Source organism: Lutra lutra, chromosome 9 (genome assembly GCF_902655055.1).
Source record: "Lutra lutra chromosome 9, mLutLut1.2, whole genome shotgun sequence".
Lineage (NCBI taxonomy): Eukaryota > Metazoa > Chordata > Mammalia > Carnivora > Mustelidae > Lutra > Lutra lutra.
The window spans coordinates 118130305-118155423 of record NC_062286.1 but is presented as its reverse complement, the minus strand read 5'-3'; the positions used below and the strand labels follow the sequence as shown (position 1 = coordinate 118155423).

At 50.6% G+C, this 25119-nt stretch overlaps 2 protein-coding genes across 8 annotated transcripts in view; one reads left to right on the top strand and one right to left on the bottom strand.

Moving 5' to 3' along the window:
• The window catches only part of NOL4L (nucleolar protein 4 like), a 130885-nt gene extending 125114 nt beyond the window's left edge, over positions 1-5771 (top strand). For all 4 annotated transcript variants that reach the window (XM_047745193.1, XM_047745195.1, XM_047745196.1 and 1 more), the window contains one exon: positions 1132-5771. In XM_047745193.1, coding sequence (XP_047601149.1) covers positions 1132-1352 — 221 coding nt within the window. In that variant the 3' untranslated portion in view covers positions 1353-5771. The remainder of the gene's footprint in view (positions 1-1131) is intronic.
• Positions 5772-10322: 4551 nt separating this feature from the next.
• ASXL1 (ASXL transcriptional regulator 1) overlaps positions 10323-25119 on the bottom strand; it is a 76806-nt gene continuing 62009 nt past the window's right edge. For 3 of the 4 annotated variants that reach the window (XM_047744747.1, XM_047744748.1, XM_047744749.1), the window contains 9 exons: positions 20239-20359; positions 20065-20162; positions 19417-19510; positions 18805-18957; positions 17368-17531; positions 17176-17272; positions 15723-15828; positions 14802-15435; positions 10323-14262 (listed from right to left, as the gene is read on the bottom strand). In XM_047744747.1, coding sequence (XP_047600703.1) covers positions 11347-14262; positions 14802-15435; positions 15723-15828; positions 17176-17272; positions 17368-17531; positions 18805-18957; positions 19417-19510; positions 20065-20162; positions 20239-20359 — 4383 coding nt within the window. In that variant the 3' untranslated portion in view covers positions 10323-11346. The remainder of the gene's footprint in view (positions 14263-14801; positions 15436-15722; positions 15829-17175; positions 17273-17367; positions 17532-18804; positions 18958-19416; positions 19511-20064; positions 20163-20238; positions 20360-25119) is intronic. The other variant, XM_047744750.1, reaches the window with a different exon arrangement.

Sequence of the window (25119 nt, the reverse complement as noted above, 5' to 3'; positions counted from 1 at the left end):
CCTTGAGTTCAGGCGCCCGATTCCAAAGCCTGCCATGCACCTATGGAGCGGCCTGGGAGGGTCCAAGGGGAGACGACCTGCTGGTCCCCTGCCACACACACCCCTAGGAGGTTTCAGAAGACTTCAGGCTCCTTTGCTGCCGCCATCGTTCAGAGGCCAGAGGGGACTTCTCCAGATCGCGCCCCTGGGTCCTGTCCTGACCACCCCCGCCCTCACACACCTGCCCCGCCGCACCCGCCTTCCCCTCACTCAGCCACGGAGACCCCCTCAGAGGAGGGTGGGGGGAGACTTCAGGGTGCCACGGTTCACCAGAAACAGGCTTAACACCCACGGCTCCTTCCTCCAACTTGGCACTTCCAGCCACTCCCCTGCAGAATGTGGTCACTCTCCAGCTGGCCTAGCCCCAACGTCTCCCCAGCCAAGCAGGGCACCTGGCATTTCTTCTCCCCTCCCTTTTCTGAGCACACACACTGCTATTTCTTTTCCCAGTCTTCTGTGGTTCCACTCTGGCTTCTAGGGCTTTCCACATACTCGTGCCTCTTGGGGTGAGGTGCCTGCTTACCTGCAGGTGTCCTGAATACCCTCTCCCTGGAAAGCCACCCCGTCAGGGGACCAACAGCACGTGGCCATCTGCACGGCACAGGCCACCACCAAGGGCCCTTCTCACGGGGTCGGGCCCACACTTTCCCTCAGCTGCCGCCAGCTCCCAGGGGAAGCTCTGCTTTACCCCAGGGAGGGGAGTCTGGGGAGCACCGTCCACCTACGGTCCTCAGAAAGCTCCACAGTTGTGAGCAGAGGTGTGAGCAGGGCCAGGGAGCTAGAGTCAGAGCCCCTGGCCACGGGCCACCCTGCTCATGTGACCCAGGGCAAACCTCCCACCACCAGGCTTCCCCAACTTCCACCTATCGACCATAAGGTCCCCTTCCCCGCCGGACTGCCCTGAGGGTTCGCAGAGAACCCCACGTCTCATCTGCTGGTACCGGGCCCCATTCTAGGCACTAGGGTTCAGCTGTTGAGGTCGGAGCGCCTGAGCCACAGCAGGCCCCCAAGATGACGCACAGAGGGATGTCCCCTCCCGAATGCCACGTGAGGGTTCAGCTCCCCTCCTCACCTACGCTCTCCTCTCCACAGGGCCCACCGACCTCAGCATGAAAGGCGGGGCCACCACGGCCTCCAGCACACCCACACCCACGCCCTCCAGCAACAGCACCAGCAGGACCATGCCCGCTGCCCAGCTCAGCCCCACAGAGATCAGCGCCGTGCGGCAGCTCATCGCCGGCTACCGAGAGTCTGCCGCCTTCCTGCTGCGCTCCGCGGACGAACTGGAAAACCTCATTTTACAGCAGAACTGACCCCGCGGCACCTGGAGTGCACTACCCTGGGGAAGGAGGCTGTCCCGGCCCAGCTTCTAGCCTCACCACTTGGTACATTTTGTTTTTTTGAAAGAGGTGGGATCCAAAAGAGCTGTTTCTAGCCACACACCAAGCACCTGCGACTTTGGGCACAAGGACACTTTTTTTTGGAATCTCACCACACGGGTGCTCTGACCTGCTTGGAAGAGGCCAATGGGGCAGCTTTGGAAGGGCTGGGGCTCCCCTGACAAGGCGCTGGGGACGCAGCTCTATTTAGAATCATCTTCGTGGACCCTGATGTTAGAATCCCACCCCCAGATAATTACCTTTCAAGTCTTAGGTGAGCAGAATTGCATATTTATTGAGAAAAACAAAGTGGACCCTTTTTTCCTCTCCCCTTAGTAATTTATTTTTCTGAAAATGGATTCTTTTGTGTTTGTACAGATTGCCAGTCTATGTCTGTCTGATCAGAAGGATGTATCCCTGTGCCCTAACATTCCGTATCACTACACTGGCATGGGCTGGGGGCCAGCAGGGCGGGGAGCGGGGAGGTGGGCGCCGGGCTGGCTGTCCTCCCGAGCGCCCAGCACCGCCAAGCCGGAGGACCTCACCCACACCCAATGCGAAGCAAAGACAAAAATGGCTCCCCTACCCCCATTCCACAGATGCCCCAGTCACATGGTCTCCTGTATTCTACCTCACACTCCAGCGTGGGCTTTTTCCAGGATGTGCCCTGAGCCCGTTCTGAATGGCTATCTATCTCCTGACTCCCCCACACAAGGTGTCTGCCTGGGAGGTAAGTCCAGAGGGGTGGCCAGGACCTGGAGCCCAGAGAGGGCTGCGACCCTCACAAGCAGTAGCTTGCAGCCCCTTGGCCCCAACCCTCCTGGCTGCTCAGTGGGACAGAGTGCTGGGGGGAGCAGCTGCTCCGCAGGGCCCTTGCTCTCACCTGCCCCCAGGGAGCCAGGTCTGAACACTTCTCCACACAGGCCCAGGGCCCTCAGACACCTGCCAGAAAGGGCCTGTTTCTTCAGGGTGGGCCCCCAGCTGTCATGCAGCTACCGAATAGGAAAAGCAGCTGTAAGCTCCTGGTCGGACTGTAGCTCCTGTCCTCTGCCCCTGGAGCTGGAGTAAAGGGACCATCGATAGAAGTAGAGAAGCCACTTGGGTTCTCCGAGGACCTGCCCTTCTGGAGGGGCCAGTCCTGGAAGAAACCCACAATCCCTGGAGTGTGAAAAAGGGCAGAAAGAAAAGGCTGGCCTGGTCTCCTTCCTCCCCAGTAGGCACTTCCTCTTGCTCAGTGCAATACCTACCAGTGCTGCTAAAACCAGGGACTCACCCGGACCTCAGAAGGCCCCTGGGGCCTCTCCATGCAACACTCCGTAGCCATGACAGCAGCTCTCTGCTGCCCGCCCCTGCCCAGAGCCGGCAGAAGCCCTCTGTTGCCTTTCCTCCCTCAGAGCAAAGAGGCCCCAGGGGAGCCAGGGCTGCGTGGACCTTAGGACGGCCACAGCCACTAGACCCCAGAGCAGGTTCCCCTTCCCAAACCAGCTTCCTGCAGCTACCTGCTCCCCAGCACTATGGCAGACCACCCTCAGGAGGGCCAGGGAGGGGCTCCTGCATGGATGCCCCACCCCGCCTCAGACCCATGCCCGAGCGGTGGGCCTTGGAGCCACTGAAAGGTAGGGTGCCCCTCCCCGTGCTTGCTTCCAGCCCCCAGTAGTTGGGGGCAGTCTTTCTCAAGTGGCCTCCAACGCCCCACCCAGCCACACCACCTCTGCCTTCCATCTGACCAATCTCCAGGCCTCTCTGGTCAGGACCAGGACACCCGAGTCTCCCCCCTTAGCACAGCACAAGCTCCAGTGCCCAAGGCCTGTCCCCCACCCCAACCATCCACACATCCAGCCCCACCTGCTCACTGCTACTCCCGGACGTTTCAATTTGTGTAAATATTTGTGTGTGTGAACAATACTACAAAGTAATCAGTAGGTCTTTTGCAAAATGTTACCCCAGGCAATTTGTGAGAATCTTAATGTTAAAAACTGGCAGAGACAATCGCCACCTTAGAATTCTTGATACCAACTGCTTAACTTGTCATTCCCCTTCCCGGAGACAGGTTCCCTAGCCAGGCAAGGATGCAGTGCTTTCCTCACAGACTGGAGCGAGAAGGGCTGGGAGGGGCTGCTGCCACCACCCCACAGAAGGGATTAGATCTAAAGATCATCCTAAATGTCGGTGTGAGAGTCCCGCTTTCCTGAGCAGGCCACCTCAGCCTGCGCAGGCGCACTGGTGTGAGAGGAAGGCCTTGCGGGCCGGGGCTCCCCACGGCCCCTCTGGGACAATGGATTCTGCCACAGTGCCCTCACCACCTCTGTGGGCTCCTTCCCTGTGACAGCAGAATCAGGAGCAAGTCACTGTGTGGAAACAGCACTCTGTTAGCTCTTTCAGTCAGGGAACTTGTTCTGTTTTGCTTTAGTTTTCAAAGATGCAGCTTCAACCCCTCCCCCCTGCTCCTGACTTGGAGAACACCCAAGAGCTGGGTCTGCAGGACCTAGCTCACTGCTGTCCCACCCCCATCCCTGTCCTCACCCTCACCCCAGGGACTGCCTTCTCCCAAAGGGAGCTTCCAACGCCCTGCCCCACAGCCATTTAAAATTCTCACAGAGGGCCTCAGGGCACAAATTCTCCATTGGGGATCCTAAGCTAAAAGGTAACTCAAGAGTAGAAGACACCAATTCAGAGTCTTTGCAGGGGGCTAAATCCAGCAGAAGGGTAGAATCAGGAGAAATGGGAATTTGGTCTTCATGGTAGACATCTATAGACCAGTAATGGTGTGACCCATCTGAAATTCATTTTACCGTCACTTCCAGTACAGTCTGTACCCCAGGACCGTGTTGGGGGGAGGGGGACAGGAGGGGGCTAGCAGGGTTTTCAAGGATTTCAAACAGGTGGAACCCGACCATCCCTATTCCTAAGGGCCACTTAACGACTCCAGGGGTGGTTACAGGATTAACTACCAGTTCATTTTCAAAATGCTGCTTTGAACTCAGAGGGTTGATACTTTTAATTTGTAATTTTTTGTAAAACTTTTTACAAGATAGTAAAGTATTTCACCAGAATACCAGTTTCAATCCGTCCATGGTCTGATTTTTATATAATTTAGTGGTGCTTTAGAAACTTTGTTTTTGTTGTTTCTGAGCTAAACAGCTCAATCCTTTTTCGCCTGTATCTACCTAAGACCAATGTGAACCTTTGTATTTTTGCTCCTAATTTTGGACTCAGTGAAAGTGTACTGTTTACATGTACAGACGCCCCAGTCCCTGTGTGTTCTGCAAGACTCGCTCTTGAGGAGGAAGGTGCACCTCACTAAGCTCATCTGCTTAGCAAAGCCACAAAGCAAAAACCTCTCTTTTTACCTGTGTTTCCACCTAAAAACAAAAACGAAAACCCTACACCACATAGAACTCAAGATTTGCTGAAAAATACTTTCTCTAAGCTCAGAAAAATCTCCGTGCGGCAGATGGCCCATACACCTCTGTGGTGTGGTCCGTTAGGAGCAGGAGGCAGCGCCAAGATGTCCCAGCAGCTGCGGGGGGCGGGGGGACCTGTGTGGACTCCAGGAGCAGGCAAGCAGGACTTCACGGCAGAGCTGTGGGGCAGTGGAGGTCTCCCAGCAGTTTGGCGGGGGGGGGGGGGGGGGGGGGTAGGGGGGTGGTTCAAGGTGACTCGTGGGACCTTCAGGGTCAAGCCACCTAGGATTTAGGGACAACCCAAGAGGCTGTCAATCCTCCAGTATAAATTAGACATGTTTTGGGAGAGCGTGGATTTCTTATCGGAGATGAGGCTTTAGGACTTCCCAGTGCAGATGGTACAAGCATTCCTTCAGGGATCCCCCCTGGAGGCAGCTTGCTCTGGAGGCATGACCTCTGAGGAGGGGCAGGGGGCTCCAGACGGTAAGCATATGGCACTTAAGACAAACCACGGATGGCACCAACTTTTAAAGGTGACTCTTTATTACTTAATCAATGGCTACACCTCTAAATTATATTTTTACAGATATGCACCTATGCAACTTAACGTGGCTCTTCTAAGCAGGTGATGACTTCCTCCTCGATGCTCTATAAAAATTGTGTTCTATATAGTGAGTTTTTTCCAGTAAATGTGGCTTAATATTTTAATTCTTAGAATGTGTCTTCTCTATGTGATGCAACTAAATTCTGTTTGTTTGTGGAATGACTAGCACAGGCCAAGTCCCTCTCCCTCACTTAACAAAAGACCAATGAGCTGTTAATCGAGCTGTTATCTCCATGGTATTACTTGCTAAATGCACTGATTTCATAAGTATGTGGAATCCTTTTTCTTTTGAATCTGTATATCATATATAAGACTGAATCTACTTAATAAACACTGAATAACAAACCGGATGCTTCATTCCCACCGTGTCCTCTCAACAGCCCCGCCAGCCAGCGCTCTTCCTTGCACACCTGTGGAGGGCGGCACCGACCCGCCCTTCTGCTAGTAAGTAGACCACCTTTCCCAGCTGGCACGCTAGCCCACCATGGAAGGCCCTCGGTAAACTTTCCTCAAACAAGTAAGCCTGTCATTTCTTTTCACACCTAGCCCGCTGGAAAGAGAAGGAAACGAAACTTTACTAACACTCGTCGGATGGCAGGAGCAGGTGGCCCATTCCCGGGGAACAGTCCCCCTGCAGACGAGCGCTCCCCCTGCTCCTCCGGCCCCACTAAAACCAGGCTCACGCGCACCGGCCCCTCAGTGCTGGCTTGGAAGACTGAGGGCCGTTAACCTGCAACACTTGATGTTCCGTTTGACCCCAAACTCCTGAGCCCTCCTTAAGGGAAAAGGGCTGTTTACTTGTGCACAGACTTTTTTTCATCCTGCATATATCATTTAGGCTACCCCTTGAGGAAAACTTCCAGAAATATGGCTGGGGGCAAACCTGTCATGGGTTTGAAAAAACAATTCTGCAAGTTACAAGCATAAAGGTTAGTTTTAAAATTGTGTGTTCAGATACACAGACACACATTACATTGCAGTTTTTATGATGTTTGTTTTTTGTAGTGGCAGAATCTTTAAAACTGAAACTCTATACAATACCCTAATATATGAAATAGATAAAAAGAAAGGGGCGGTGGCTTGAAGCCACCACAGCCAGGGAACACAGTGTGGGGCCAAGGTTCTTAAGATTAGCAGGGACCGTAAAGCCAAAGACAGCAGCTATGTGCCTCTCTTCATACAACGTAGGGACCAAGGGCAGCAATACCTCAGTGATATCATGAAACGACTGTCCTAACCCAAACTATCCCCGCTGAGAATCACCAAGGAACCATGAAAGCCCCAGGACCTGGGCCAGCATATCGGAAGCCCAGCCCCACTGCCCGCAGAGCTCACCAGCGCCAGGAAAGCACTTACCTCCAGATGAAGGACTGGCAGCTCCACCAGACAGGACGGGACGGGATGGGACAGAAGCTCCAGGATCGAAGACGAGGAGGAGACATCGCTCAAGGACGGAGAAGCGTTGCTTGATCCCTGGCTTCTTTACATGGGGCCCCAGGACCACTGCTGTCAGCAGTGGACAGGACATCATCAAACAGGAATGCCCCCACAGGAATGGTGAACTAAAATTTATTCGGTGACAAAACAGGCAAACCTCCCTGTACTCAGGGAGGGGAAGGGGAGAACATGCACCTAAGTGCAATTTTAAAGTAATGATGAAAAGGGTATTATTAAGCTAAGCGAAATAAATCCAAGAAAGACAATTATCCCACTCATGTGGAATTTAAGAAGCAAAACGGAGGAGCATAAGGAAAGAGAGGGAAAAATAAAATTAGATGAAATCAGACAAAGCTTGAGAGACATTGAACTCAACAAACAGGGCTGCTGGAGGGGAAGGGGTAGGGGGATGGTGTAGCTGGGCGATGGGCATTAAGGACGGCACGTGATGGAATGAGCACTGGTGTTCCGTGCCACTGATGAATCACTGAAATTTACCTCTGAAACTAATATACATTAACTGAACTTAAATTTAAAAAAAATAAAATGATCATGCACTACGGAAGCCCAGTTTACCAGAAACCTAAGAATCCTTTACAAAGTCCTCACTCCCCTCCTGGATCTCTTGTATAAACCCAGATTTTATGAGGTTTATTACCAGTCAGGGGGCTCTTAAATGCAGGGTCCCAGCTGCCTCAGGAGTCGATGAGCCTTCCGAAATAGTTTGCCCAACTTCACATGGATGTGCCTTGCTGGGGGAGAGGGTCTGGAGAACCTGTCGGGCTCTCTAAGGAGTCTGTGTTCCCAGAAAGGTTAAGGGCCACTGCACAGACAGCTGTCTCTTTTTCACTCTTACTTTCCTTGTAGGGCTTTCATCTACATCTTTTGGTAGTTAGTACAGGCTTTCAAACTGATGCACGGAGACAAGAGGAAGGCATGGGGCACTGTCAACATTTGGTTTCAAGTCCTCGTCTCCAAGGTCACAAACTCACTTCCCCCATCAGTTTAGTCGGTGCCCACACAGAAGCACAACACAGCCTGTGCCACCTCCTCTTGGGAGGAAAGCAGGCAAAGGCTCTGTCCCCCGAGGCCCCGATCATCAGCGGCTACTCTATTAGCGCACACACACACCCAACTCATACATCGCTCTCAAGTAGGATCTGACTTAAGAGCAGGATGGACGGAACAGTCACGATGCTCACCAGGCCAGTAGAATAATACTCTTTCCATATTCTGAAACATTATTAGGGTTTCCTCATCCTTCAGATCATGAGTTAGAAGTCTCCCCTGTAAGGAACTCAGTCTCTAAACTTAGGACCGTGTATCCAACAACCAAAGCGTGAGGTCAAAAGCCAGATGTCCGTTGAGAGGCCACACCACCCCTCAGTGCACGAGGCCCACCTCCCCTCTGGGCCAAGGGGCAGGCAGGTGGCAGGAGCCATGCAGACTTCTACTCCAAGTTCGGGCAGCTACTGACCAGGTGCAAGTGAACAGTCTGGGGTACTTTCTATGTGCAAGGCGCTAACGACGAAGGAATTACTGTCCCCATTCAAAGAGGCTGCCCCGCCCGGGGCCACAGAGCTGGTGGGAAGTAAGGCCTGCATGCGACTACCCCGTATTCTGCTGCCTCCTTGACAAGTAACCAGCCCTGGCTCCGAACATAAAGCTCCCGAGGACCAGCAAACGGGCCGCACCACAATGGCAAAAGTACACACGCAGCATCGCCACCAGCAGCAAACAGCTCCCCAGAAGCTCAGGCACCACGGAGAGCCTGCTTTTACCAGTTCACAGGCCACAAGCTAACGGGAACGTATTTTCATTCACCAGTACTTCCAGCGTGTTTTTTCAACGCGTTATTTCTATGCTAAGGTAGTTTCTGCTAAGCCCAGAATCGTGCACATAAGTACTCCAGTAACTCTGGGACTGCAGCCTGTCACCCTCAGGCCCCCTCCACGGGTATCCTCCGATGCCAGCACCCCCCTCCCAGCTGCCTGCTGTGCAGGGAGACAAGGCACTTATACTGACAGGTTTTTCAAAGTTGGAACAGGTCACCACCCCGACCGATCACCAGCCATCAGCAATCTCTTGGGGACTGTGCAGCTGGGATGAGTGCCCTCACCACTCTCATGCGATTTCTGCTCCCAGTCCATGCCGCCACACCCAGCGTCTAAAGACCACACAAAGTGGCAAGTTGGGGGGCGCCTGGGTGGCTCAGCGGGTTAAGCCGCTGCCTTCGGCTCAGGTCATGATCTCAGGGTCCTGGGATCGAGCCCCGCATCGGGCTCTCTGCTCAGAAGCCTGCTTCTTCCTCTCTCTCTGCCTGTCTCTCTGCCTACTTGTGATCTCTGTCAAATGAATAAATAAAAAAAATCTTTAAAAAAAAAAAAAAGTGGCAAGTTGGGCCTTCAGCACTAACCTCACAATAGAGCTTCCAGGCCGAGGACACGGGCTCCGGCAGCAAGGTGAAGCAAGCTGGCTTCTGTGCTCCTGGCCTTCCTTCCCAGCCCAGCGGGGCGGCCACACAAGACGATGGAGACCACAAGTGCGGGCTGTACAGGCTTATTTTTCCAAAACCACAAGAGACATACAAGAACAGTGCTTTCCCTGGGCAGCCCGATGGACCAGAACTGTAGCCTAAAGGCCGCCGAAGGTCCCACCAGAAGGAAGAAGAGGATCGAACACACCTGAGCCTCAACTCCCTGTCTTTGGTAAACAGACTCTGAAAGCTGACAACTCAGACGGGGCCAATACTGCAGTGACACCCACGTGACTGCCAACCTTCTCACCCATGCTTCCGATGACAAAAATGCCACAGCAGATGAAATGGGGGTGGGGGAGGTCTTTCAGGTGAAACGAGACTTGCTGAGGTCACACCGATTTTCTACTTCACACTGAAGCACTCACACAGGGAAACCAAAGTCAAAAAGGAGAGCTCTCAACTCTGAAACGAGTCAAGGTGTAAGAAATCAGGCAGGAAGCAAGGCCAGGGCAGACAACTACGGAGATGTCTATGTGCTGGAGGTGTGTGGAGAGAGAGGAAGGCAACAGGTGTGACTGCTTCTTCCCCAACCTGCTGTCAGAAGTGCATGAGATGGTCCCAGATATTGCTGAAGGCGGGAACCCCGGAGCCAGATCTGGCCAGGCCTGCCTAGGGCCACCCACGGCACTCACCCTTGACTCCAGAGCCCTTAACACTGGTGGCGGTGATTTGTCACGTATGGCAGCGAGCGGCCAGTGGAAGGTCAGAAGAGTAGAGACGTGAGGGGCGAGACACGTCTGCTTGGTAGAGTGCGGGAGGGCTGGCCGCACCTCTGCAGGCCATGGCGGGTCCACTGGGCGACCAGGACAGGGCACGGGGCTGCGCTGGCAGATCACACGTCAGTTGCTCCGCCCTCCTGTCGGGCAGCACCGGCGGAAAGAAACGCGCCACTTTAATGCGATGACGCCGGAGACGGTTAATAAGGGAGAGACACCTGTGTTCTCTGTACAATACATCCATTTACAGAATCGGCCAGTACTGTGTACAACATATAAATACATGATAAAACATTAGAGGTGCATAGAGCATACTTACAGAAGCCAAAAAGTTCACTTTATACATCCAAGGATAAAGAGTTAAAAATATAAAAATAAGAAACACACACTGCTTTGAAATGTAAAATGACTTTCACATACACAGGTGCGTGGAGATGCCCACTCCCAGCGAGTCCAGTGACAGGGAGTATGTTAAGCAGAGGAATTCACCTGCCAAACATCTGGACATCTGCCTCACAAGGTCTACAGGTGGCATTTTAAGAGCAAAGACAACCCTATGCCCAACCCCATTGTCCGAGCAAGTCTATTCAAGGTTCCAAAAGCTCCTGCAGGCCAGTGAATTGTACTGAGACAGGAAGGTCTCAAATTTGCTTCGGCAACAGAACCAAAGGTCAGACTGGCTCCTGTCAACTGGCCAATGACTGAACTGTGACCCTGAGGTCAGCAGGTGCTTGGGCCCCCTAGTGGGCACTGCTGGGAGTTACTTTAACCCTGTGTTGGCTTCCCCAGGTACCGGCTCCCCGAGAGGGAGCAGCAGAAGGGAAGATGGCAGGGAGGGGGCAGTGGAAGACTGACATGCCTACTCAGTTCGGGCAGGTTAGTTCCCTTGATGGAGAACACAACCTTCTTTCTTCAGTTTCAAGTCCCTCTGGGTGTCAAGGCTGGCTCCCCACACCACACCAGGCTCTGTCTGCACAAGAGCTCAAGCTGGCCAGACGGCCTTGGGCAGCCCAATGCCTTGCCCCGCAGGAAACCCTTCCAGCAGACCCAGAAGAGTTGGTAAGTGACAGAGGGGCTTTAGCACTACAAATTTTAGGGAGGGGCAAGAGTGGTCTTGCCTGGAGAAACAGAGTCTATTATATCAATGATATCCTGTATACAGATGTAAGATCAATCATTATCAAAATACGCACACTAAATATACAACTTTTCCCATGGCCATAATTTATTATCTCACCACAAGGCACAATACACAGAGTTTTGAGGGTCCAATACAGTCGTCATGACAGAACGCACCACAGCCCTGACACATGATCATGGCTTTCAGGCTGCACGCACACTGGAGCGAGATGCTTTCCACCGTGCTGCTGTCGGCAAACATCTGCAAGGAAAGGGATGCGCTGTGGCTCGCACTGAAGTTTGCTTTGTGGCTCAGCTGCACCACACTTCCAGCAAGGCCTTTGGGAAAGGTGGGGGAGCTGGAGGAGTAATTAAAGCTGGTGGAACTTAGCTGGAGTTTGGAAAGCTTCCCATAAAATGCCTGTTTGATATTGAGTTGGGAGGGGATGGAGGAAGGCTCCAGAGGCTGCCCAGGCCCTTTACCAGGCTCTCGGGGTAATTTCCAGAAGGGCAGGTCAAGGACAAAGGGCATCCCTTGCAACTGATCCACTAGCTCCCGAGGACCAGGCCCAGTGGCATTTCTGTTCTCGGCATTTGCTTTGAGAGGACTCCCCCCAAAAGTCTTCTCGCTCTTAATGCCACCAACAGAGACAGTTGGTGGCTTTGGAGCCCAGTCTTCTCTGGCTGTCTGTACCCCACCAGACACAGAGTTTTTGCTTGGCCCCAACTTCTGACTGGGAAAACCAGGAGGGGCATCAGCGGGCAGTGGCATTGGCTCCACAGGTCTGGGGTGCTGAAGGGCTGCAGCCTCATTCCTGGGGCCGAAGAGCTTCTTCCCTTGGCCTCCAGCACTGCTCTGACTACCCAGGGCCCGACCTGTCTGATCGGGATCCAGGGAGGCTGTGTTTGGAGATGAGAAACAAGGGGCTCTCGAGGTAGTGAGATTTCCGGGGCTTCTGGCTGGGGTAGCATTCAAATTACTGCACTGGGACACGTCACCGGCTTCCTTATCTTCCAAACTAGCAGGAGAAAACTGCTCTTTGGAATCCACTTCTGCTTTCCCAGAGGCAGCCGTCAGCTCTGTCCCTGCATAGAGGGAGTCCAGACCCGGGACTGTCTTGGAAATCTTCTGGGGTGCTCCAGGAGCCTGGCTGGGCTCCAGCCTGGCAAGACCAGGGCTTGTTTCACGGCTCTCAGACAGAAGAGGTTCCTTTGAAGCTCTTACAGAACGGGAGCTGCTCTTGCCAACCACACAACTGTTTTCTGCCGAATCCTGCAAAGATCGCACTCCCAGGGAGCCGCCAAGGCTCTGCTCTTTCATAAGCGGGAGTCGTGGGGATTCTGGTCTGCCGGTGCCTTGGGCTGGAGGAAGAACCTTTTCTAGGGGCAAGTTACCCTGCAGCAACTGCATCACGAGTGGGTTAGTGGCCTCCACTGAGGACCCAGGCCTGCCCAGAGACATGAGCCTTGGCTGGTACTCGGTGCTAGCCAGCAGCAGGGAATCTGAAATCTTTTGGGGGGCTGCACATACACGAGACACCCAGCTCTGAGGAGTAGCCATGCTGTCTGTCCTTGTAACCAGACTCCGGTTGCCATTCACCTGGGAGAGTGAGGCAGAGTGGTTCCAAGAGTGTTTCTCATTTGTGTCCACTGCCAAGGCTCTCTTCACAACAGTGGCCTCGCTGGAGTCAGCTTCGCTGCTGTCCTCAGACAGGTGGCCTTCAAAGTCAGAAGCTGTATCTGTGGACTCGCCATGAGGACTCAGTGCCTCAGAGTCTCCATTGATTCTCAACTTTTCACCTTCCACTGGGTTGAGGTCGCTGCCAGCGCCGTCATCAGCACACCCCTGAGAGGGCACTGTCCAGAGCAAAGGAGAGTGGTTAGGGGGGTCTAGCCCCTCCCGAGCTGTCAACTCCCCAGGTAACGCAGAAATGAGGGGCGCAGCTTTCTCCCACTCTTCTACAGCCTGGGGCTCAACAGATGGGACACATTCCGAGTCTGGGCCAGGCTGTCCCACTGCCTCATCCTTTGACAGGCCAAGCACCCAAGGAGCAGCACCATCAGAGACGAGGGCCTCAGTTGTCAAGTCTTCTTGTCTAGTAGCACTTTCCCTCGTGGGTGGGCATGAATCACCAAGTCCCAATTCCTCATCACACCGTCTATCCTGTGGGCAACTAGCCAATGGCAATACAGTGGTGGAACTGGGAGTCACATTCACAGGATCCTTCATGGTGGGGTGATCGTCTCGGTCTAGAGCCTGGCCAGGTCCTCCTTCCAATACAACATCCCCCAGTAGAAACTGCACAGGACCACTGTCTGGGGGAAGAGAGGGTCCACGATCCTCATCATCGCTTTCCCAGGAAGTGGTACCAGGCTCATGTTCAGTTCTAACATACAGATGCAAAGCAGGCTGCTCAACTAATCTCTCTGGGGCTGGGGTTTGGGAGGACAGTGGGGGCAAAGCCTGGCAGGGCTGGTCCCCAGTGGGAGCAATGCGGAGTTGGGAAGCATCTTCTAGCCCACTTGTGAGGACATCTGGAACCCTCTGCCGTGGGCAGCTCTCCTCCTTTCTAAGAGCAACCAGGTCCTCTCTCCTGGCTCTGGACACGGCAGTCCCAGCCTGGATATGCTCCCCATTCAGAGGATGAGGCGGCAGTAGTTGTGTTCGCTGTAGATCTGACGCACACTCTCCAGGGGTGCCCGGGGTTCCACTGGGCTCAGGGTGGGCACAGGCCTCACCACCATCACTACTGCCGCCGCCTCTGCCACCTCCCTCATCGGTGGCCCCGCCGCCACCTCCACCCGGGCCACCCCCCCCTCCGATGGCAGTGGTGGCCGCCTCTCGATGACAGTGGTGGCCTCTCGCCCCTCGGATTTGCAGAGCACGGGCTTTAATGTCTGCGAGGGTCCTGGCACCAGTCCAGCCCCGGCAGGAGGACTCCGTGATGGGGACGATGCGGGGGCATATCTGGTAAGTGGGCTGACCTTTAACCACCCAGGGTGGTTTGATACGTGAAAGTTGAATCTGTAAGAGAGGAATGGGAAAACAGTTTTAGTTGACTGGGTGATCTGACTTAGGAACTATAGAACTAAACCAAAGTTCTAGTAGCTTAGGGGGCATGGCCTTAAGAATCAAATAATTTCCTTTAAAAATGAAATACTGGCAGTAAAATGGCTGTCCGTGACAGCACACCATTCTTAGACGACTCCGCTCAAGGGCCGTCATGTGCCACGCTTCTATCTAAATTTAATTTCTGGTGGGACTATGTGAGTCACTGCACAAAGAATCTACCACCACCTAATAAAAGATTTAAAAACCCCAAAGGATTCTGACCTCTAGAGAGAACTTCAACAGAGTGAACAAAGCAACGAGGAAGAAAAGAACCTTATCCCCCTGGCCATCAAGTCAGGTTCATGAATGGCTCTCTTGTACAGGGCTCTATACTCTCACGTAATGAACACACGTGCCTGGAGACTTCTGTCTCTGCAAAAGGGCCCTGCACATATCCTGACCCTTGAAGGGAACCCGGCCCCAGCACAGCCAGGAGTCAGACAGCTGCCTACCCGGATGGGCGGGACTTTGGGCTCCTCTTTGGTGGGCTGTGGCTTTTCGGCGTGAACACTTTCAATTGTGTTACGAAAGGACTGACGATCTTCAAGCCGCGGCTTCTTTTCGGGAAAGGATGCGGAGGCCACCTGCTCAAAGGACTTCCTTTTCTGATCCTTGGGTTCCTGATCCGCGGTCTCCTGAGGCAAGCTGGGAATCCTGTCTGGAGACACGGAGGCGCGTGCCAGGTCGCCTGGATCGGTCTGTGTCCGGGAAGCCACCGGTTGGGTCAGGAAATCAGGACTCTCTGGGTCAGGTGCTACAGAGGCCGTGCCAGGCAGATGAGGGCTGCCCGCCTCTGCTGAGTCACTCTCAGCCTCCCCATCCTTATAGACAGGAATGTCTGGGGCCACAGACTGTGTGTCTTTAGTGACCCCTGCTTGTTCTGGCTCCTGCTTTTTGTACAGATTCCTTCTGGCTCTGGTTCGGAGATCTGGACGAGAGCGCTTCTTGAAATGCCCATCTCGCTGCCGGGTGGCTGGACCACGTTGTGGCCGTGCTGATTCTCCTGGGACACGCAAGTCACTCTTGATGTCAGCCTCCTCACGGCCCACGTTCTGATGCAATGACTCTTCTTTGGTCAAACCCAATCTGCAAACCAAACTCACACCATCAGTTACAGGGCAGAGAGAGGAGCATGCCTATTTTAGTGTAGCTGTTAGATATATCAGAACAAAATAAATCTGCGTGCTACACAAGCATTAACCACAGAAAAATGTATGTTAGCTTTCCTATGAATGGCGTTAAGCTTAACAAGCCGGGTAAACCACGGTGGCCAACCTGTTCTCGCCCCACATGTTGGCATGTGCAACTAAGACAGCATCTGCCTCTCTGCCCCCCAAAGCCCAGACCAGGAGTCGCAGCACCCAGGGCCTTACTTCTGTCCATAGTAGTCTTCAAAGAACTTTTCCTTCCACTGTTCCACCTTCTTTTCCTTTTCCATTTCCTGTCGGATCCTGACTTGCATCTCATGAGTGAATTCGCCTAAAGAGAAATAAAGTTTCTGGAGTGTGTGCATTCAGGGTGCTAAGGTCTGTCTTACAGAAAGCCAAAGCTTACAATTCCACCACATCAGGACTTTTCAAAATACACAGGACTTTGGTGGGTGTGGAGCTCTTTTTCCTTTTAATGCTGTCTTCTTCACATTTATTCCTGTCTTCTCCAGAGCCACATCATGTTCACGGTCATGACAGAACACTTCCATGATGAGGGAAATTGACTTTTCCCTCGGATAATCAGTCTTCAACAAGTAACACATCGATCGATCAGAAAAGCATAACAGAAACAAGTGAAGAAAAGAACCATTCTTACTCCCTGTGCAGAACCAGGTTCACAGAGCAGGCCTGATGGCTTATTCTTGGAAAGGCCTGCTTACAAGGTTGGCCCTTGGCTGACATCTGGGAGCTTGGATTTCAGGAGGGTTCCTAGCCCCTTAACTGACATGAATGGCTCACTGTGCCTAAACTGTTTATGCAAACAAGATGGTTTACGGCAAGCACCTGCTTTCCTTCGGGGAATCTGGAATGTGGTTATGTGCCAGGCAGAGGCCTCCCGCACAATCAGCTCTGAGTAAAAAAAAAAAAAAAAACCTGGGTACCGAGTCTCTAATGAGCTTCCCCTACAGATTACATTTCACACGTGCTGTCACAACTCACTGCTGGGAGAACTGGGCACATCCTGTGTGACTCCTCTAAGAGAGGACATTGGAAGCTTGCGCCTGGTTTCTCTGGACCTCACCCCAAGCATCTTTACCCTTTGCTGATTTTGCTCTGTATTCCTTCACTGTGATAAGTCATAGCCATGAGTACAACTGCAGGAGCAGTCCTGTGAGGCCTCCCAGTGAATCATCAAACCTAGAAGTTGTCTTAGGGACCTCCCAGCACACTCCCCACATAGCTTCCCCATAAAATTAAATTAAGAGCAGCTGACTATCACTCCACTCCAAGTGGCAATGTCTAAAAAGACAGAGCACCTGGTAGAACTCAACGTGTAAGTCCGTGCCACGGCGCCCTCTCCTCCACCCACCTAGACAGCGCCAGCATTACTGGGAAGACCTCGAGTCTGGAGCTCTAATGGTGATGAGGTGATGCAGGTGGATACATAAACTCAAAACAGCAAAAGCCCAAACACTCTGTACCTTCTTTAAAGCTACAGACACAGTAACACCCACCACGTTCATCGGTATAGTGAGGAAAGCCTGCCTTATACTAAATAACCCTGGGCGTGGGGGGAGAGATTGGTGCAAAATGAATGTGTGGGTTCTAAATACCCAGGACAAGTGATGCCACGCATGGCAGGTGCCTCTCAAGCCATCTGAGAACATCCACTCACCATCAGCCAGGCGCTCCCGCCAGCTCTGAGCCGCGTGAGTGAAAAACTCATTATTCAGTGCGCTGCTGCTGAGACGCAAGAGGCCATCCGTCCCCACCTAGAAGGATCAAGGCGAAAAGCACAATAAAGAAACTCAGAAAGAGAACAGAAGCCCACCCAGAGAGAGGCAAAGAGGTGGCTACCCATCTGCACCTGTCTGTCCACTTCAGGCAGGAGGAAGAGGAGCTGCTGCTGGAAGTGGGCTGGCAGGGCATGGAAGGTCCGAGAGTTTATCAGGGCCCGGAGGTTGGTGTTGACAAGAATGGACCCAGGCGTCTCAAAATCTATCTCTTCCCCTCTGTTGCGCTTCATCTGACCTGTGATTTTGAAGCAGCAAGAAGCAAGGTATAGATTTTCAGCTTTTCAAAGCAAAAGAGCAAATGCCAACTGAGGAAAAAATTTTAGTGGCAGCACCCAAACTACAGAACTTATCTGCACACACATCCAGTCCACCCTAACCTACATGTCACAATTATTCTGTCCAGGTTACTACTGTTTCCATCCAACCCAAGAGAACACTTGGGCCTGCATCCTCTCAGAGAAGACTGTACCAAGCTATGACACAGGCTGAAGAGGACACTCTTCCCAAAGAAAAGCAGATGGGGGGGCAGGCTGTGAATGTCCCTCCAAAGCAGAAGAACAGGCTCCACAAAGCCAACTGGAGAAACAATGGAAGTTGTCTAAAAGCGAATCTAGTTAGTATACTACAGAACACTCTGCAGAAGCCTTCCCTGACCGGGATGGAGAGCTATGATCTCCACACAGAAAGGTACTAGGCTGTTTAAAGCCACTGAGATGTCAATATAACTCTCTCACAGAAACCTCAGTAGATGTTACTTTTATTTGAAAAAAATCACTAAGAACGGAGACCTAAAGGTTAAGCATTGCTGATGAGTTGGAAAAGCAGTAAGACGGAAAACCCTGTTCCCACTCGGGCAATGGTTAATTCTAACTTTCAGAAGCCAAGGCCAGTCTTCTTAATGATTTCATGTGGCCCATCCACAAATAACCAGCCTGTGGGTTTTGAGAAATAAATCTTGAACTAGCAGGCAGCATTCTGGCCTTGCAAATAGCCCTACTGAGAACGGGGAGGAGCATGCCACGGAATTTGCTTGCAACCTCAAATTCAACAAAGGCTTCCTTCCACTCAACGTTATGTCAAGGCTAAAGAAAAGGGTGCCTGACCAAAACTTTGGATGTTAAGAACAAATGTGACAGGATGCTACCAAAGAAAGAAAATGGATGCTGGAATTCTTCACTGAGAAGCTCAAAAGCAATTTTCACTCACCCCAAACACTTACTAAGCAGTACCAAGACAGGCACAGGCCACGCTTTGCAGGGATATACAAGGAACCATGTGGCACCATCTCTGCCCACAAGTTCCCTCACAGTCTAGTAGAGAAGATCTAACATGTGAAATAACCAAAATACAAGGTAAGAAACAAACAAACAAACAAACAAAAAAAATAGAGGGCCACCCAAGAAGTCAAAATAAACTGGTAAAGGAAGTGGAACAGAAGATTGTTTTCTTCTCACTAAGCCTGCAGGGGCCCCCCTTACAGGCAGAGAAATGAGTGCCAAGCCACTCACCTGTGGCCGGCTTCCGGAAGCCTCTCAGGAGCGGGGCAGGGTCCCGGGCGACCTCGGCCTGGCCACGAGTAGCAGCGCTGCCCAGGGCCAGAGAGCCGCTGCTGCTGCTGGACGGGCTGCCGCTCTCGCCATCGGCGTGGCGGCCCGAGAACCCTGAAGGCACAGCATTCCACTGGTCAAAAGCATCACCCGCCGCGCCCAGGGCTCTCAGACAAGCTTACTTCTCCCAGCTCTCCCTGAGACACTGCTAGCAATAGCCGGTGCTTCCGTGGCCCAAGCTTGGGCTGTCAGAGACCACCACCTCACGGTCTGGCTTTACATTATCCCGTGAGAACGCCAAACCGCCATCTTCGTTTGCACAGCACTGCACCTTTACCAAGCTCCTGCACACTCCTCCATCGCACCCTCACGCCGCCCTGCGAGGCCAAGGGCAATGTGCACGGCAGAGCCCGGCACGGAACCTAGCTCAGGCCTCACCACCACAGCGTGCTGCCCACCAGGAGGGCCTCCTGGCTTGACGGGCACTGCACCACCTAGGCCACACGCTGCTGCCAGATGGGGGCAGGCCCCAAGACCTGAGGAAGGAGCCTCACATCACAAGTTTGCACGTACCTGACGCCGATTCCACGTGGGCCCCGTTTACCTTCAGAGGAGTCAGGACAACTCGTGGCAGCATCACCCCAGTCTTTTTCTTTTGCTTGTTTGCCTAGATGCCCGAGGGATTACAAAAGGAGCCTGAATGCCCTGCGGGGCTGCACGAGCAGTCCCTCTCCACCATGTCCCCAGCCACTGTTTGCTACAACAGAGTTCATACTCAACCCGCTCAGGAAGGTACCGCCGAGAGCAGCACGGACTCATGTAACTGAGCCAGGCGCTGGCCCCTGTGCCGACCACCACCCCAAGAAGAATGGAACATACCATCACCCTGTTTTACAGATAAGGAATTTGCCCAAGCTAGCGAGCACCAGGGCCATCATTCCAAGTGCTGATTCCAAAGCTTGCAGGCCCCCTACTCTGCACTGTGCTATCCGCGTTCCGTGTTTGTCGGAAGTAGGAGCAAAACTATCCATCTGTGGTAATGAGGAAAAACCAATCACTCTGCTCTCAGATCCACTGCCCACTTTAACTGTACTAACAGGTGGAGACCACACTGATTTGCTCCACACCCCCCCAACATGCTCACAGTCAGAGGCACAGGCAGAGTCCTGTCTCATACCCGGCCTTACCTACCCCAGCCTAGCCACCAACTCTCCTCCCTACCTGTGAAGAAGCCCTGTGGCTGTCCCTGGGACTGGAAAGAGGCCGAGTCTGAGATTCTGCAGAACAGGATGCATTCGAAGACGTTTCATCAAGAGAAACTGGCAGAGAGGGAAATAAAGGTTAGTCTCCAACAGACACCTGTGGCTCTCGGCCCATCCTGTGAGAGGTACTTACCGTCGTTTTCACCGCTCACAGTGCTGGCTTCGTTAGACCCACAGCTCTCCACGTCGGCTGTGTCCTCTGGCTCCTCTCCTTCCACTGCAGCCGGACTGCGAGACCACTGCAGGGCATCCTTCTGTGACAGCAAGGTACAACTCAGGTGAGCAAAACCTGGCAGATCCTACAGGCACAGCAGTCACTCCTAAACGCACGCTGGTTTAGAAGAGGTTTGGAATACTGGTAAGTTCCTATCCCTCTTCTAACTGACCTCTTTCTCCGCAAAATCTTTTCACATGTACATCACAAAAGTTAGACATAATTGCCCATTCAGTCCACTCAGTAAATGTTTATGGAGTGCCTCCTATAAGCTACATCATGCTAGTTCCTGGCTGGGAGACAGAGGTGGAAATCGGAGCCCTGCCCTCAAGGTGTTCAACTGAGTAAGAAAGAAAACCAAATCTATGACAATACAAAGCACAGCAACAGAGTTAGAGAGAGAGCTGCAGCAGTCCGGAAGGAGAACAGCTAACTCAGTGGGCTGGAGGAAAGAGGGCATGGGGCTAAGGCCTGCAGAGAGATGTGCTGCTTAAACTGAGTTTTATTTATTTATTTTTTAAAAGATTTTATTTATTTATTTGACAGACAGAGATCACAAGTAGGCAGAGAGGCAGGTAGAGAGAGGGGCGGGGCGGGGGAAGCAGGCTCCCCTCGGAGCAGAGAGCCCGATACAGGGCTCGATCCCAGGACCCTGAGATCATGACCTGAGCAGAAGGCAGAGGCTTTAACCCACTGAGCCACCCAGGTGCCCCTTAAACTGAGTTTTAAAAGAAGTTAGCTAGCAGGGGGATAGCTTGGCAGGAGCAGACAGGAGGGAGTTCTAGGTAAAGGGATGAGCAAATGTGGAAGAACATTCCAAATGCAAGGAAACTGCAGATTTCATCAGGGACCCTAGGCGCGTGAGGGTCAAGAGCGAACAGCGGGGTAGATGGTGAGACACTGTGCTGGGGCCTAAGATCTGTGAGGCCCGGGAAAGTGCCAGCAACCTTTTTAAAATGGAAGACAGAGGAAAGCAGGTGAGGGTGCAGGAAAGCACCACTCCAGATTTCATCTCCTAAAAGAGACTCCTTCCAATGGGGTCTGTGGCAGTCTGAGTTCAACTCCACCCATTCCCAGGGAAAACCAAGGGGCCACCTCCCACCTTGCAATTAGAAAGGACTCTGAATATTAAGGGGTGGGGAGAGGAGAAGCAGAGATAAGTCAGGGTAAGAATGTCTTCTTTAATAAAGGGTGTGAAGAAGAGTAGATAAAGTCATGATTCTACCTCTTACAAACACACTAGGAATTTATAAAGGAAATCTACAAAATTCTAACTCATCAATTTCATGGGTCCCATGATCCACTATATTAAGTCTTCATTAATTTACTGAAATTAATTTAAACCCAAATCATGCTGACTTAAATTAAGAAAAAGAAAACAGCTTTTTAGATCTTTATCTCTTCTCCTACTAAATGTTCCTCAGAATCAAAAGTTAAAGAATGTTTTTAGTATTAACCTTGAAACTAGGCTTAGTGGCTGCCATGTGCACAGAATGATGCAACAAACTCGTTCTTTGAGGCTCAGTAGCAAACTAAGATACAATACTCATTAATGAACAGACAAAGCACTCCAGTTCTGGGGAGAAAGTGGGGGAGTCACGCCCACACTGTCAGGGAGAGTGAAAATGGTAACAAAAGGTTCACGCACTGCCAGTGGCAGAGTACAGTACATTTTAAGTGAAAATCTAAAAACCTCTTAAGCCAACACTTCCATTTCTAAGACTCACACAGGACATGGAAAGCATTAATCCCTAAAAGGAGAAAGTCAATCAATGGAACTACATTAAAATTAAGATCCTCTGTTCTGTACAAGACACCATTAATGGAGTAAAAAGGGCAAGCTACCTACAATGTTGGAGAAGGTATCTGCAACTCCTGTAACTGATAAAGATCATGTATCTAAACTACATAAATCAATAAGAAAAAGGAAACCCAGGAAAAGAAGAGGCAAAAGACCATGAATTAAGTACCGCGCCAAACAGGATATCCAAATGGCTGACATTCACACATAAACCTATTTAACGTCTCGAACAATAAGGAGAACACACTGTAAGGCAAATGAAGCCACAAGGAGATATGACCACATCCGTAAGAACGGCTAAAATTAAAGTTTAACAATACCAAGCAGTGGGTGGCTGGGTGGCTCAATCGTTGAGCATCTGTTTTTGGCTCAGGACATGATCCCAGCGTCCTGGGAACAAGCCCCACATCGGGCTCCCTGCTCCGAGGGAAGTCTGCCTCTCCCTCTCCCGCTTCCCCTGCTTGTATTCCCTCTCTGTCTCTCTCTGTCAAATAAATTAAATAAATAAAATTTTTTTAAAAGAAAGTTTAAAAACAATACCAAGTAGCGCTAGTGAGGATGAGAAACAGGTACACAGAAAATGGATCCAACCGTTTGAGAATAGTTTGGCATCATCTGGCACAGCTGAAGGCAGAAACAGCCTAAAACCCAGCAATGTCAATCCTACAGTTGGATTCCCTAGAGAAATACGTGCATGCATGCGCGTGCACACACACATACACACACCTCAAAGCACAGCCAGTGTTCATGGCAGCGATATCTGTAAAACCTGCACCATATACAACCAAAGTGCCCACCATCAGCAGAATCAAAACATGGTAGCACACAATAAAAAATGAACTACAGCGGGTGCCTGGGTGGCTCAGTGGGTTAAGCCTCTGCCTTCACCTTAGGTCATGATCTCAGGGTCCTGGGATCGAGTCCTGTATTGGGCTCCCTGATCAGCAGGGGGCCTGCCTCTCTGCCTACTCGTGATATCTGTCAAATAAATAAATAAAATCTCAAAAAAAAAAGAACAACAGCAATATAAATGAATGTGGAAAACAAAATGCTGCCGGAAAGAAGCCAGACACAAAAGAATGCGTACTGTAATGACTCCATTTGTAAGAAGTTCAAAAACAGGCAAAACTAAACTACACTGCTGGGGATGCAAACACAGCTGGGAAGCAATCAAGAAAAGCCAAGAACAGAACTTCGAAACAGAATGGTAGCCAACCTTTAAGGGAAGAAGGGCGCTGTGAGTGGGAAAGTGTACCACGGGCTGCTGGATGCCAGCCACACTCCAAGTCGTGAGTGGCAGGCATGAGGGTGTTTTACTTTATGACATTCATTAAGCTGAACATTTATGCTGCATGTATTTTACTCTTACATTTTTAGGATAAAAAAGTTTTTTTTGTTTTTTGTTTTTTTAAAGATTTTATTTATTTGTCAGAGAGAGAGGGAGAGAGAGCGAGCACAGGCAGACAGAATGGCAGGCAGAGGCAGAGGGAGAACCAGGCTCCCTGCCGAGCAAGGAGCCCGATGCGGGACTCGATCCCAGGACGCTGGGATCATGACCTGAGCTGAAGGCAGCTGTTCAACCAACTGATCCACCCAGGCGTCCCAAGATAAAAAAGTTTTTAAACAAAAAATATTTTTAACACTATTTTATTTTATATTTTTTATATTTTATATATGTAATATTTAAATTATTTAATATTTAATAATTAATATTAAATTATTTAAATATTAAATAATATTTAATATAATATTTTAACACTACTGTGGACAGTCATTTGAAGTAAAACTGTAGACTATTTAATGAGAAATGCTGATGATGCACCAAGCAGCTAAATTCATACATTATGATTGCATCATCTATTTAAAAAACAAAATTGTGTGAGCATGTGTGCAGACAAAAGACAAGAGGGATACTCCTCACGTGTGTTAGCCACTGCACCTCTAGGTGGCAGAGCTGTGAGGACTTTCTTTTTGTTTGGGGTATTTTTTACTATTAATGTATATTCTTTTGTGATCAAAAAATAACATTTAAACAATTATAATACTAACTGCTTCTTTGACAGCTAAGTCACTAAAAGCAAAAGCAAACTTCCTTTCTTTAGGTCCCACAGAGTCTAGGGGAACCTAGTGTTGACTACAAATCTCATTATTGAACAGAAATACTGCCCACTTGTTTGCAATTCAAGCTACCCCAAATTTCCAAAGCCATGTATTTTCAGTAAAAAGCAAACAGAACAAAACGTTTAAGAAAATGAAAGCAAGATCTGCAATTCTAATTCTGCCTTTTTAAAGATCCTTAATCTTTCCATATAAACTTCAGACATCTGATATCATAAATTTCCAAACATTAACCATAGACATCTGAAACAAATGAAATGGGCTACTGAGAACTGTAGGAATCACGTCATATGCTCTCAAACTCAAGACGTCAATTTTTTTGCAAGGATATTTTCTATCAAGAAACTTTTTTTAAAAAAGTTAATAGGTAATGAGTGATCCTTTGTTGAAACCTGATTTAAAATGTTATGAAAGACAATACTGGGGAATTTAAATGTAACTGCATAGTAGATATAGAAGGGTTGCAATTAATGCTAAATTTCCTGAGTGTGATAATTATATTGCACTTATATAGGGGAATGCTCTTGGATCAATGTATACCCCTTGTGTCCTTTTTCTTACTTTTAAAAATAAGGTATAATTTTAAAAAGTAAAATGCACAGATCTTAAATACACTATCTGATGAGTCTGACAAGTGCTTATCAAGATACAGAACATGTCCAACATCCCTAAAAGTTCCGCTGTGCCCCTTTCTAGTCAACCCCGACTCTACACTGCCCTACCACACCACTCAGACAACTGTTCTTATTTCTATCACAAAAAATTCATTTTGCCTATTTATGGCCTTTATGGAATCATACAGTATATTCTTTTGTGTCAGTCTAATGTTGATGACATTCAACATTCAACAAATCTTAATAAAATAAAATAAACAAGAAAAA